General features: G+C 40.0%; 1 protein-coding gene across 19 annotated transcripts in view; it reads left to right on the top strand.

The window, feature by feature from the left end:
- Window positions 1-15,466, top strand: part of rims2a (regulating synaptic membrane exocytosis 2a) — an 88,739-nt gene that overhangs the window by 16,009 nt on the left and 57,264 nt on the right. For 16 of the 19 annotated variants that reach the window (XM_085918374.1, XM_085918367.1, XM_085918363.1 and 13 more), the window contains one exon: window positions 9,824-10,113. In XM_085918374.1, coding sequence (XP_085774500.1) covers window positions 9,824-10,113 — 290 coding nt within the window. Of the gene's footprint in view, window positions 1-9,823; window positions 10,114-13,054; window positions 13,490-15,466 lie in introns of those variants that run through there. The other 3 variants (XM_085918371.1, XM_085918378.1, XM_085918372.1) reach the window with 1 other exon arrangement.

Genomic DNA, 15,466 nt, shown 5'->3' with positions numbered 1-15,466 from the left:
TGTGCCAAGTGAAAGTCTGGCACAAGTTGCAGTGTAAATCTGTGCAGGGGGGGTTAGACTAAGGTTTAGTATTTCCGCAGACCCGCGTAGCAAGGCGTCGTTGTCTGCGTAATCACAGCCAATTTATTTTGCCGCCAAATGAAGATCCTCACATTTTATTAAATTATTACATAGCAGAAGACACTGATTCATGCCGAGTGTAACTTAAATTAATCTACTATATTTCACCACAGGAAGGAGCTACTGCTCCTTTTTCCCCCCCCTGCCAGCAAAATAAATGTACACAAACGCCCCCAAACAGACTGAAGGCAAAGATTGCATTATTTGATGGGTTTAAATTTTTATCCTGGCCTTAAATGTTTCTATCCCAACCGGTGCAATTTAATTGCTGTTAGAGTACGTGGCTGTGGTGCCAAGACAATCTTTCTTACTGCCCACTTATTCCTTCTTTCTTCCTCCCCTTTTATTTTCCTCTTTTCTATCTGCTGCATTCCTGCTTTCATGGCATTGCAACAGGAGGACAAAGTGGTTAGCGACATCCTTTATTTCATTTGCTGGGAGTGTTGTTCCTGTGACGTACTCATGCACATACAGCAGCCAAAAACAATTAAAACCAACAACAACAAAAAAAAAATCTGAATACGGCGGTCTGTGCGGGTGTATCACCCGATGCCCAATCAGAGCTATCACTGGTGTTTAATCACAACAAAGCAAATGTAAAACGTTTTAGAATGCAGAGTGTGAATAGTGTTGAACATACTGGCGATTAGATTAAAAATATATGTGTGATCATTTTATTTTAGTCGCGTATAGATGAACAGATGTTGCAGCAAGGTGTGGAATGATCTGAGACACTTTATAATGGTGATAGTTCTAATTTTGTTTTGAATTTTGTTCTATTTGCCTTGAGCCTAAGAAGACTGCTTAAATCGTCTTGGCCTACTGGAAAATAACAAAAATATCTGCAGCAACAAGCAGCAAGTAAAACCCTCAAAGATGTTTTGTTTCCCGTTTCGAGGGTAGTCGGGAGATCCCCCGGCTGGCCGTGGCTAATTGGAGGGTCGGCACATGGTCCTAGGGAAGTGCCACTTAGTGAATTGAGGCAATGACACCTCTCGCTAAGTAGTGCTATGGCCTTTTTACCCTCAAGGTCAACCATCAATACACACTGTGGATGCTGGTGTTAAATATTAATGTGTTGTTGTACAAAATAGAATCTCATGAATGAGTTGATGTGTACCGGGACAAGGAGCTACAACTCCTGGGAAATACGTAAACAGAACAAGACTTGACATTTTGCCATCATTCAAACTCGTTTGTCTGGTACAAGCACATGCCTGTGAACGCACACACACACGGGATAGTTTATTATTGTTGCTTTTTGATATAATTGCTTCATGATCATCGACTCAATGTATATTATCAAAGTGAAATTATACAGTAAAGATAGCGAATCCAAACTGCTAAGTGTTCTTGCATATGATGAGAAACTTCACATTGCCTAATGGAAATTAGCACCGCTATTGTGGTCATATTTAACCACAAGTTAATAAAACTGCTAAAATTATGCTTATTTTAGCATGAACATTGACATATATTAATTAATGAGATGTCAATGTACTGAAATATAAAATGGCTTAATCAAATAATGGCAGAAAACGCCACTTATAAATAGATATGGATCTTTCTGATTTGTAGCTTTCAAGTATAATAAGGGAACACTCACTGTTTTTGTATAATGACATGCAAATGAGCTATCAAACAGTGCTACTCTACTCTTTTGCTGTTGTGACGACTGCAGTGAGTGAGATCTCATTCTTTCAACCAGCATTGAATATTTACTAGTCTGAGTCTATGTCTGGAGTCAGCAGCAAGCAGTGCTATTGCGCTCTGGAATTTGATATGCTCGATTTTGAATCGGAAGGCTCTTTGAGTCTATACTCACCATTTCTACTTGACTTACAAGATTTTATCAAACTAAAAACAGAAAAATTCAAGGAAGCAGTGACATTTGGATTCTTATAACCTTTGCTGTAGTGTGACTGTTTCAATGTTTTGAAGACCTCAGAATGCCTGCATGTCCTGGTGGAGTTCACCACCAATTCTGTCATGCTTCCTCTAATGTGGCTTCAAAAGAGCCTGAGGAACATACAGTCTCCAGGGTGGAAGTCATTTGTGATTAAAGCAACTCTTGAAATCACTACTTCCAAGCCCTCTTTTTTTTTCTTCATCCCATTGTTAGATTATTTCTGAAAGAGCATTAAGTGAACTTTGAGTGGAATTTTAGACAAGTTACTTGACCCATTTGAACATAAAGTAGGAACACATTGAAATTTTGAAATATGAAGTTTTTTTGTATTCAAATAAGGCAGTTCAGAAAATGGATGGATGGATTGATGTCGTTTTAAAGGCATACAGTACTTTATGCAGTAATCAACAATATAACAATTAGTGGGACTAGTAGTCATGGTAACCAAATTGCTTAGTATACAGGAATGTTCTCTAAGTTTCATAAATCATGTTGTGTTAGCACTGCCAGTGGTGCTAACATTGCTGTTCTGAGTTGCGTGCAGTGCTTGTAGAAACTATGTCATATGTGATCAAAGACTATGCTCGTTTCAAAACAAGATGTTGTTCAATGTTTATTTTCAATGGCATCTTTAGATTCTGCCTCTTTGACTTTCATTTCCACTTGATATTTATTGTTATTATTCATGGGTGAAGATGGATACATATAAAAAATATGACCAGGAAAGTGTTGTGCTTTCAGAAAGAAGTAAAAACTTGGTACATTCATGTATCATGTCTCATTAGAATTAGGATTTTTGCTGTGAGAAAAATGTTGAATTGTGGAAAAATTGTAAATTTTGGAAATCCAAAAAGAAAAGCTTGCAAGATGTGAGTGTTTGGAATATGTTAAAGTAGGAATCGTTTCAATCGGTCAAGAATTGTAGGAGTACTTAATGGATGAAAAATTGCGGCGTGGGGAGGGAAATAATAATAATAATAATAATATTATAGGTAGAATATCTAATTCTTTCACCATTCAGACAGCTATTTTCAATTTAGTCTGCCTAACACAACAACTGGTATTCATGACAGTTACATATCTTCATAGAGAGCCTAGGAGGAAAATTATTTGTTGTAATATGCATAGAAATATATGGGGGAGTGCCTTGGCATTACTGCCGTACATAGTTGGATTCTGGGAGTGAAATAGAATTGAAAATAATGATTCTTACTGTATGTGAACGCTGCATCATTCCTGCAACTTCACATCATATTTTTGTCCCTGTGACTTCATCCTCTTGCAGTTATTTGAGGACAAAATGCACTCTGATTGCATTGCCAACAAGAGTAGTCACAGCACACAGCAAATGACAAAGTGCGCCTAACGGGAGCAGAAACATTTTCCGTCAGCATTCGGCGCTCCCAGGTTGCTCTCTCTGTCTTATTGCCGGATCGAGGGGGTTGCCGCATATAAATGGAGCTCACCGATGTTAACGGCAGGCTGACCGAGTCATGGATGAATTAATGCACTGGTGATGGGATGCACAACCTCATTTGGCACGTTCTTGCTTGATTCACACGCTTCTCTGCCAGAGCAGTCCCGACAGCTCTTTTGGATCGTCTGCAGCCGGAAATATTTTAAGCACCTTCAATATTTGGACTGTGATAGAAACTAGGGCAGAGACTGCGGTGTTGTCGGTTTGATCGGAGCGGATGCGGCCGGTCGAGTGTCCGGTGTAACCTTCACTGCTCCCGGCAGCTGGCGTCTGGATTTGGAGCTGTCCGCGGTCCTGAAGGTCGGTGTAGCTGGTTTGTTTGTTACGAGAGCTGCAGACAGCCCAGCCCGCCTTATGGAATGATTGAATTGAACACTCCGTGTTTCTCTCAGCAGCACAATGGGTAAGCTAACGAGTGTGACTATTTTAATATTTTATGTTACGCATGCATGCATAGTTGCATTCAGTCATTGAGAGCAGCTTTTTCATGTGTTAATGTCTTATTAGAACCTTTGAAACTTGTAAACCTGTGCATGAAAAAAGCGGACACTGATGGGATGTGTGAGTAAAGCACATATTCACATGTACAATGATGTAAATGTATTCCCACCTCATTCCCGTGTCTCTGAGCTTCAAACAGGGCACATAAATATTCATGAAGTCTATTATTATTGCTGGCGCGCACACTAAAATTAGAAGCTCATTAAAATGTAATTCACCACGTGCAGCCACCGTTGGAGCATGTGGATGTTGCAGCTTGCCTTATATTCATCTTCTGCACACGCAGTGCCTCTAAAAGTGTCATGGAGACTTTTTGCTCTTGAAAATGCCACAAAAGACAGAAAAAAACACAAATAATAACAAATTGTAGTATTTATATTTGGACAGGTATGTCCTGTAACAAAAATGCCTGGGCAGTCTGTATACAATGTTAGTCTCTTAAAATTCATTATTCATTGGCTCAACCAGCACCATAAAGTGACTGCAGTTCCCCCAGCTGTGGCAATAATTTTCTCTGGAGTGTATTAGCTCCTATCCTTATTGATGATTGCAGCTCAATCTGGGCGCGGTCCAGCCCGGGATGGTCTGAGATGGGCTCCACTCCCTGAACAATGAGTCTTTTAATGAGTCGTTCAGCTCCCCTCGGTGCAGGTAAAGGAGAGATACGGCAAGGCAATATGATACCTATGACAGCTCATTTAATGCCCCATCAATATTGCAGCATTGGCCATCTCCACTCATTACCTAACTTCTTTGTTCTTATCTTCTTTGTTGTTATTTTTGGGACTTTTACAAAGATCTCCCTCATCAAATTTGTCTGTCACTATAGTGTGTGATACTTGCTCTTCCTGACTTTTTAATTAGATTAATATGGCACTAATGATAATGACTACCATTTTTTTAACAATGTGTTGCATGACAGTTATCATAGCAATATAGTAATAGTAATATAGGTATAGTAGTAATAACAATTACTATAGTATCAATAGTTATTTTAATGGTAATTAAAATACAAAAATATAGTGATAGTAACATAGGTATAGTAATATCAACTACTATAGGATTAATAGTCGTTTTAATAGTAATTAAAATACAGTAGTATAGTCATAGTAATTTAGGTATAGTTATAGCAATTACTATAGTAATAATAGTCATTTTAATAGTAATTAAAATACAGTAGTATAGTTATAGTAATATAATAACTTAACATGATAAGACGTCTTGATAGACGTTCGCTGTTGGGACATTTCTTGATTACAGTATACGCAAGTCACTGACAGATATAATAATCAATCATTAACACGAGGACTGAGAGTTATTGAACAATGTAAAGTGACATGAGTGTGCGATTGATTACTGAACAATGTTCATTACTACATAATTCGTGAATTATGTAAATGTTTCAGAGGCATCAAAGAATATGTCATTATGTAAGTCAGAAAGTCTGTCTGAAATATTTTTTTTTTTTATAAAGTCATGTTTCCCATATCATGTTTCAGCAGGAAAACATTTGGCATTTATAAAGTCTAGCCAAGAGAAAATAAATGAAAAAGGTAATGAATACCTAACCTCCCTTATAGAAATAAATGAATGCTATCGATTTGATTTGACACGGAGTGGCTGTCAACGTGAGCACACAGTGAATACCTGCAGCAATTCTGCTGATTCACTCTCCTCATGTGAAGTAATGTTGTAGTGCAGTTTATTGGCCACAAGGAGCTGCTCACACGCTGAAATGTTAAACCCTCAGAAATATAATTATGAAAGACAGCATAAGAAGAAGCTTTACTCTAGGTTGTAAATGATCTTTTTTTATTGCGCTCATATCAGTTTGAAACATTATTTAAAAAAATGACATTCAAAACTATAGATTCTACATTCAGAATTAGCTGTTTGTGCAGTCGTTACGGTACAAGCTTCACCTAACAGAGCCTGAATAACAATCATATATAACTCATTTGTAGGGTATGCACTACAGCCCATGTTGCCGTGGTTGTTATATGTGGCAGTGCTTGGGTTTTTAGCTTTCTATTTTTAGCTGCAGGTTCAATGACTATGAAATGTGCAAACACAAGGAGAAATGGCCCTGCCTGAGGGCTGCAGCCCCCAACCCCCTTCCTGCACTCATCCATGAAGAGTTAATATGAAGGGGAGTGTGCGTGTGTGTGTGTGTGCGTGTGTGCGTGCGTGCGTGCGTGCGTGCGTGCGTGCGTGTGTGTGTGTGTGTGTGTGTGTGTGTACGCGCCCGCCATATGTGTCTATATACAGTCAGGTCCATTAGTGTCGGCGCAGTGATGCCATTACCATATGTTCGCTTCTGTATACCAACCCAATGGATATGAACAAAAAATGTAAAAGTATAGTATTTCAACTTTATGTCAATGCCTTTGAAAATAGATAAACAATCTAGGAAATAAATAGCAATTTACATATACATGGACAAAATTGTTGGTACCCCTCTGTTAATAAAAGAATGCACAATGTCAAGTCAAGTTTATTTGTAAAGCCCTTAATCACAGAAAAGTCTCCAAGGTCTTCACAAACCCACAGTTGACAGATATTACCAACATCCTCTGCTGTGGCGTACAGAAATAACTTGAATCTGAAGAAAGTCATAATTAAAAAAATCAAATCAAAACTAACCAATGAAATTCCCATGCTGCTTTTCATTTTCGTTCTACAGAGCCACAGAAGTGACATGGAGGGTTAATTAATTAATTAAACTCAATTAATTTGAGTTAATTTTCTCACTCATAATTTTCAGTTTTCACATGCTTTGCAAAAAGTTTAACGTGGTTCAGCAATGAAAAAAACTAGCCCCGGTGGCGAGTGGGTGTTACCTCGTCCGATGGCTAACGTTTGACTGAAGAGCTCTGACCATGACCTCGGTTAAAGGCAGTCATGGCCTCACCGACTCCACTCCACTGGGACGCATAAAGCACAATTTGAAGCCTCACAGCTTCCATTGTGTGTCACTACTGTTATAGCCTATGTGTAACTTTGATAGCTGTTCATAAATGCCTCATGTGTCAATATCACATAGGCTGGTGGTACATGATGTCTGTAAGTGTCTGAATTGAAAATATGATCCTTATCGCTTGTCATTGTTGATTGCTGCATTAAGTTCGTAATAACTTTGTTTCAGCTAGGGGTCAGCCCGGTATGATTCCTTTATCTGCACATTATTGTAAATATTCCCATAACTTTTACTTAAGTGTTTAATGAGCTTAACTGGTAGACGATTTACCTCAAAGTCCAAGAGATATGAATAAAAATAAACATGCACAAGTATGAAGCTGTTGATTCCATACTCTATTAGTGTAAATTAGATCAATCAATTAGGTCAGTCAAACTAAAAACACAAATAAGGATTAGACATCTTGTCAACTAGTCAGAAATCAAAGCTTGTTAATAAAACAACAACTGTACTGTATTGATGATACACCAGCACCCAGGATTTGGACATTACAGGAAATCATTTGGCAAGACCACTGCACTTTACATACAGATGCTATCTGTATCGCTGATGCCAATTCAGCTTTGCAACTCTGATAGCCAGAGAGGCAGCATTCAAGTCCTGCTTGTGCTAATAACAGTAATGCACTGACTCAGCACTGAGACTTTTAAGACGGGCGGTTTTGGTTCAGTGTGTGTGTGTTTTGTGTGGGTGAGGGGTGGAGCGAAAGCTGTTTTCCACTTAGTCCTCTGGCCGCATTGCCTGTCAATCATTTGCCTTTCTCCTGTCTTTACAGACACACTTCAATATAAGTTGGTCTGGTATAGATAGGCTCACTTGTACCAGGCAGTTCACACCAGAAGGTACTGGGACCTGGTGTGTGTGTGTGTGTGTGTGTGTGTGTGTGGGGGGGGGGGGGTGATCAGAGCTGCTGTCTACGCTTTGATTTGAGGCCAATGTGGTTAGCTGGACGTTGTAGCTGCAAAGTAGAGCAGATAAAGGCACAGCATCAGAGCAGTAAAAACCTTCTCTAGTCTTTAGAGCACTTAACAAAAGAAACATCACCCATACATCCATTGTCTTATCCTCACGAGGGCCGCGGGCATGCTGGAGAACATGCAAATTTCACGCAGGAAGGCCAGAGCTTGGGATCAAACCCGAACCTCTGCAGTCAACCAAAACTTTCCATTTAAGAAGGTTAATCAACTGACGTTGCATTGCTTTCTTGATGCAGTATGCAAATATAAAAACAATGTAGTCAATGAAGGGGAAAAAAAACATGACTAGACAACTCGAGCCACATAAAGATCAAGTAAGAGCTATGCTCTGAGATATACAGAAGACTCACAGACGCAAAATTTCATAAGCACGAATAATTTAAAAACTGTTTTAATTTTGTGAAAGGCTGCTGTATGTGTGAAGTAAATCATCTTTCCCATGATCAACGGCCAATTCTTGAATTTTGTTTTCATGGGGTGAAAACTTCGTGTTTTGGTTGACAAAGTAAAAAGTAGTCACATCATGTGACTCAGTCGATTTTTTGGGGGATTTGAAAAGATTTTTACCAATCAACGGTGGTGTATGCCTTTGTTTTGTAAACAATTTATGAGCATACTTTCACAGATTATTCCATTACAGCTCATCATAAACAATGTACCATACGGGATACAAATTCTACATACCCTTGCTCAAATGCCATGATTTTGGGATACAAAAAAAAAAATAGACCAACGTAAACCCTTAATGTACTGTGTAACCCCTCAAGCTCAAATGAAAAGTGTTTTTATAAGACACAAGTAGAAATAAATAACTGAGATAATGTGGTTAACCAATAACATTCAATCCCGTGTTAAATGGGACTCAACAAACTGCTGTTACCATTTTAAAGAGCCCCTGATTAACCCCAAATCAAGTTTAGCTGTTCAAGTCGTGTTTTTCTGATGCTGTTGTAGTCACGTCACACAGCACGTCAGAATGATATCATTGTTCAAAGGTATCAGTCAGGAAGGGTACTCAAGAATGTCCAAGGCATTAGTTATACCTTTGAATTACAATAATGTCATCAAGTTGAGAAAATATAGTACAACATTGACATTTCCAAGAACTGGATGTTCCCTCATAAGTCATTAAAAGATGAGAATAAAACTAGTCTGCCAAGAATCTGACAGCAACAGTGAAGGAGTTGCAGGAATTTCTGGCAAGTAGTGGCTGCAATCTCCCTTCTTTTTATAGTTGGGCTATGGGGAAGCGAGGCGAAACAGAAGTCTTAGTCTTACAAAGAAAAATAGCCAAGCTTTGCTGCATTTTGCAAAAATACACACTAAAATCTCCCAAATGCATGAAGGGAAATGTGATACATTTTGGGCATAATTACATTGTACCGTAATTTCCGGACTATAAGGCACACCTTAAACCTAAAGTTTTCTCAAAAGCCGACAGTGTGCCCTATAGTCCGCTGCGCCTTATATATGGACCAAATTCCTAAATTAAAACTTGTGTTAACACAAAACCGTCACGTTTCTGCGAGAAAGAAATAGCAAGAAAAGCCTATTCGAACATCTGAACTTTATTTGGGGTTAATCAGAGGCACTTGAAATGGTAGCAGATGTGTGCTGTCTCCCATTTAGCAAAAATTTTAATGTGACTGGTAACTTCTGCTTCCCCACTTTAAAGGGTGTATTACCTCAGGTGTTTATTTTTCTCAATTAAGTTGCACGTAAAAGTTTTAAAATGATTAAAATTGAATGTCATTATTTGACCATGGCTAAAACCTGGCATTTGGACTTGAATGTGTCGAGTTTTTATTGCTGCTGTGCACTCCCTCCCACACTGCTAATATTTCTCCTCTTCCTTCCTGTAGGTGATGTGGGTATGCAACTTGTGCCGAAAACAACAAGAAATCCTCACCAAATCGGGGGCGTGGTTTTATGGCTCGACGCCTGGTCAGGTGCGGGCTGTGTTTGAAGGCGGGCCGCAGGGGAAGAAGGCCAAACTGCAGGACCCGTCACTATACCCTTACCAGGGTGCCTCAGGGGACTTGACACCGACGTCAGACAGAAGCAGACGTCACGGCGGGCTCCTGCCCAGACAGGCGTCCCTTGACAACGGCACACTGAGGTACTCTGGACATGGCGATGCACCCATAGACAGGTTAGTTTCAGAATTACATGTAAATGTGACATGCATGTGGGATTGATCCGTTTTTATTCGATGCGTTCAAAATGATTAAGATAGATTATATGCTTCGTGGAGTCGTCTGGCGTAGAGAACAGAAGACTTTTAATACTAGTGTGTGAGGTTGGCGCAGAGCAGTGACTCAAGCTGTGTCTCCTTGCAAGCCAGTCAAGACGCCACATATAAAACAGCTTGTACATGGAGCCCATGAGACCTGTAAAGGAGACACAGACAGATACAGTAGCTCTCAGCAATTCTTCAACAGCCATTCGCCCAACCCACTCACACGGATCAGAAAAAAAATATGTAGGATGTACTGTTGGCAAATAGAGGGTGAATGTTCGCTGTCTTTTTTTTTCTTCAAGTAAGATCACACATTTACCCGTTTTTCTGTTTTAACTTGCTGGCCAGTTCATAATGCTTGAGGGATTCAACTTAGTTATGTATGTATGTTTTTTTTGAGGATGAAAGTTAGAATGGGTCAAATTTTAGAGGAACACTGACACTTGCATGGGCTCTCAGGTATTGATTTTGGTACCATGTAAGGCAGGACATGTCCACATGGTGGCTCCTTCTTCTCATTCCAAGTTCTCATTCCAGTAGACATTCTTCACAAAGTGTTTGCTCCTCGTTTCCTCATCATACATGTTTGTAGTGTGGTATCAGTTAGTACGAATCACCCAGAATCCTTTTTTATGTATAATCTCAGTGCTGTCTGCTTCAATAATGGGATGATGCTTCTGTACAAATAGACAGTACAATGCAACTTTATTTACTATATAGTGCATTTCACTAGTTTCAATAGTTTAACAGAACAGTAAAGTTCTGCTGCAGACCAAATGTGCAAATACCAACTGAATTTGGGTGAAACGAGGCGAGGCTTTTCTTTTGATTCATTTTATGGAGATGTCTGCTAAAGGTGTTGTCATGTCACAGAGAAGTATACTAAAGATAACGTCCCGTCATTCCTGCACATATAATAATGATAATCATAATAATCATATAGAAGATGGATGGATGGATGGTGGATAATAATAATAATAATAATAATAGAAAATCTGGCCAAGAGGCTCAAAGGCGCAATACTGATAGTCATTATTTTATAATCATGATGTTTCATAGAAGTTTGCTTTTGCAAATAATATCCTCAGTAAATTATTATTTTATTAGTACATTAATTTTCCTTCAGTCAATTTTTTATTGCCCGTGGCAAATCAGCTCTCAAGCCGCATAATCAAGAATTACTCTCCATATAATCAGGATTGTTCTTCTTGGAATCAACACTGCAGATTCCTGGAGGGACTACACAATGATACCAAATTCAGACTTGGCCATTTCTACTTGCCTTTACATTTTAAAGGCATGCAATGACAAACATGTATAGCAATTTATACTGTCACAGATTTGTTTTGATTTTAATGCATAAACAATAGAAATATATATATTTTTGATAGCATGGGGCCTTCAAATTATACACCCTTCCCTTTCTTTTGTGAAAACAACAATAATGCTTTATTTAGTACACGATCTGAACTAGTTGGAATTTGACAATAGTGTATCTACAAATTCCCAACATCTTGACTACAAGGATAGTGAGTAAGTGTGATCCAGTTGGCTGGTTTTGTGGAGGACACTTATTGCCCTTTTGTTGTAAAGTTGTTAAGGAACTGATTAAACTAATGTGAAAGTCTATCAGGGGTAGATGAGTAGTTAATACCTGGGAGACTTACCTTGATAGCAGTTCAAATAATGTCTCTAACATTTTGGAATGAAATAACATGGTATTGTTGGATCTTGAATACTGTGTTAAAATTGAAGTGAAACATGAGATGTATGTTTTATTACTGCGGTAAGGCTTCTGTGTAGGAGAACACAATTCACCAGCAGAAAGAAGGGAAACAATACTTTGTCTCACAGGGGCCACAACGTATGATTGAAGTGAGCTAAGATTTTGGTTATACAAGCAAACAATAATATGCAGCTACTCCAGTGATGTGAGTCACAGTCAGCAATGCACGCTCAGCTATTTATTGAATAGTGTACAATTAAGCACACAAATGCAAAATGAGAACACTCACAAGCAGCAGCTGAGACACATATCAAGACACTCAGACTGGTCTAAGCACTTGACCAAGTCTCCTAAAGCTACACAGCTCAGAAACACAGTTGTTGAGACTTCCAACTCAACTCAACTTTATTTATGGAGCATTTTACAAACAACCACTGCTATTACAAAGTGCTGTATAAGATGGAACCTAAAACATAGAGACCACACACCATCTACTCGTTTTAAACAGTGTATTTCTTACAATGCGGTGCTTTTTTTTTTTTTTTAATTTTGAACAGATTAATGGCTTTTCAATTCATTTCATAAGAGGATTTGATTGTCATAGCTTGAAAGGTGCATGAGATGATGGGACTTGTTGGTAATCGATTAATAAAGCTTTAAACTCGATGGGACGGAATTCCTCTCGACCAGCCTCCACCCATCGCGTATATATCCGCTCACGTCGTGAACACACAAATCCCACTTGAGAGCTGGATTTGCTATCGGACGCCACTGCATTGAAATGATGAGCTGATGGTGTGACCCCAGACGCGGAAAAGCCCCGACAACAGCGTGGACGCCTCTGGGGTGTTCTGCGATGTATCTGCCGCTGTGCGCTTTTGCCAGAGCGCGCAGGAGAAGAGATATGACAAAGAGTGGGTTGCAGCAGCGCGCGTATGTGCTAGCGAGACGGCGTTCCTCGACAAAAATATGACTTGGATGTGAGGTAGCTCCGGGGAGGAGATGCAGCAGCAGCATCAGCTCCCGATCGCCGTGTAGGATGGGGATGTTTCCCCACCTCAACCTTCCTGCGGGCGGCCACTCGCCGATCGCAGCCCCGCGTCAGGACGTTCGTGTCACGACCAGGAGAATAAACGATGCCGTTTGGGTACCTGCAACGCGTTCTTACTGCAAGTCCGAAGAATTATGACCAAAAGATCCCACCCGGAATGCGTCTCACCTAAGGATACGCTTGTCGAGGAGCTATTGGTGAAATATGGAACTTGATCGGCGTCGTCGCGTTTAATGCGCCCCGTGAGATACTAATCAACACAAACCGGGGAGAATGTGTTGAAGGGGGGGAGACGGATGTTTTTGGGATGTGTTGTGGGTGAAAGAAAAACAAAACTGCAAAGAGAAGAGGTGCTGTCGAACACAAAAGAAAGCAAACAGGAGGGCGAAAATGCAGTTTGAGACATTGCGTCAGTTTTGTAGCTCGGTTCTATCCCATTTCAATGGAGCTTTCTCGGCGCCTCAGAATATCTTGCAGACTGAACTGCTGGAGCAGGCGCTGAGCAACATAGGGTGAGTGCTTCCTTTAGCGAGGACTAATTTATGAGGAAGGGATTCCCCGTTACCGTGTCAAGCCAGTATTCGTGGTGGGAAGGATTGTTGCGTTTATTGATTAGCGACCATGCCCGCGTAGTAGCAGCCACCGGCAGAGAAGTGAGCTTATTGCTGCTGATGCTGCTGATGATGCTGATGCTGCTGCAGAGCTTTCTGCCAGCTAATATCAACCATGCTGCTCTGGTGCGCTATACTTGTGGGCGTGCGCGTGTGTGTGTGTTTTTTTTTTTTAAATGTGCGTGTGTGTTTGTATCACACGCTCCGGGTACAAATAATAATCAGTTTGTGGGTTGCGACGTATTGCGCCTGAGCTTGCGTGTGCGTGCATGCTCCAGCGCATCATTGCTGCAGCGTGTGCGCGCTTCTCAGAGGCTGTGCTGTGCTTGTGCGACCCGAGAGAAGAAGAACATGAAGACGGTCATCTTAGACCGGGAGTTTAACTTCAGCCCAGGAAATAAGTACCGTAGACACTCCAGAGCCGCAGGGTCTCATCCACCCACACATTCAAATGCATGACATTGTGTTCATTTCGTTCCAGTATGTAAGGGGGGCACACACACACGCGCGCCCTTCACAAATCACACTCACAAAAAAAAAAAAAAAAAAAAAAAAAAAAAAATCACTATTAGATATTAGATTCCTTTACCTGTAATCACGTGAATGTAGATATGGGAAATTATAAACAGACTATTTGTACCTGGAAAATGCACCTGGATTGTCTAAAATGTGTTTCCTTGGTGTTATTTTTGGGGGGGATCTGGATTTAATTTAAACTTTTGATCAAAGTGCAACCTGCTCTGGTGGATTTTGAAATGTAAGTTATATAATAGCTATAGTTTGAAGACTGCTTGTGTGATGTGTCAAGAAAGTTGGCTCTGGCTTTGATGCACTGGAGCATGTTATGATTAGCCTGCTAAATGCTTGTTTCACTCGATTGCAGAGAGTCCTCTGGTCATCTGGCTTGACTGCCATGGCAGACACATTATGCTGATGGTGGAAGAAGCTGGGGGGTTGCAAGATGACAGTTTTTCTATAGTTGACTCTTTATCACCTTAGTATGATCTTGCTCCCTACCCTAAAATAAGTTTAAATGTACAGCATTGCTGGGCTCTGGGCCATCTAACACCACTCAACAACCGGAAGAGCTAAATATGGAGCAGAGATCTGCAATATTCAGATAGATTCGAGGCTTGCTTGCCGTTGAGAGAAAAAAAAAGAACCCAATTGCACTGAACAGTTATCATTACCAGCATTTTTACAAAATATGTCCACACAATAAGCACACTAAACAACACTCGGCAGCAGATCTAGCTTAGTTCATAGCCACCACAGTTGGAGTACTGCTTTGAATAACAACCGCAGAAAATATTGACCCAATGAAATCGACGCTCACAAATTGTGAATGTATATCTGATCATTTCTTTTGACTGTGATTATAGAACAACAACATAATCTGATGCTGAATAGTAGAAGTAGAGTGCTCTTATCAGACTAAACAAGTTTCTGTCAGTTCCAGCTTTGAGGTTTGTGTCCAAGGTCTCTCTTTTCATTCTCTTTTTGTCCATTCCATGCCTGCTAATGGGCTGCATGCTTTTAGATTCTGCTTCCATGTATTATGCATGTACGTGTCAGCCGAGGTCCTAATGGGAAGTGGGGATCTGTTCTTAGAAGGCCTCAATGGTTGAGTGTTCCTTACATTTAACACACACGCACACACACTTACACACACCACAACTTAAACTTATTTTTTTATCTCCAGTGACAACTCTCTATTTTGACATATATTGTAAACATGTGAAATTAATCTTTTCATAGGTGCTTTTAAATTTTAATTAGTGATTGGTTTAGAATAATGGCATTAGGGTGCAATAGAATGAATGCAGCACCCTGTGCTGCTCTTCATTAACTCTAAACTTATTTTGCTGTTCTTGGGTG

This window comes from Syngnathus leptorhynchus, chromosome 8 (genome assembly GCF_054491065.1).
Source record: "Syngnathus leptorhynchus isolate UIUO chromosome 8, UIUO_Slep, whole genome shotgun sequence".
Taxonomy (NCBI): Eukaryota; Metazoa; Chordata; class Actinopteri; order Syngnathiformes; family Syngnathidae; genus Syngnathus; species Syngnathus leptorhynchus.
Note: the sequence above shows the minus strand (reverse complement) of the source record. Positions and strands in the feature narration are given on the sequence as shown.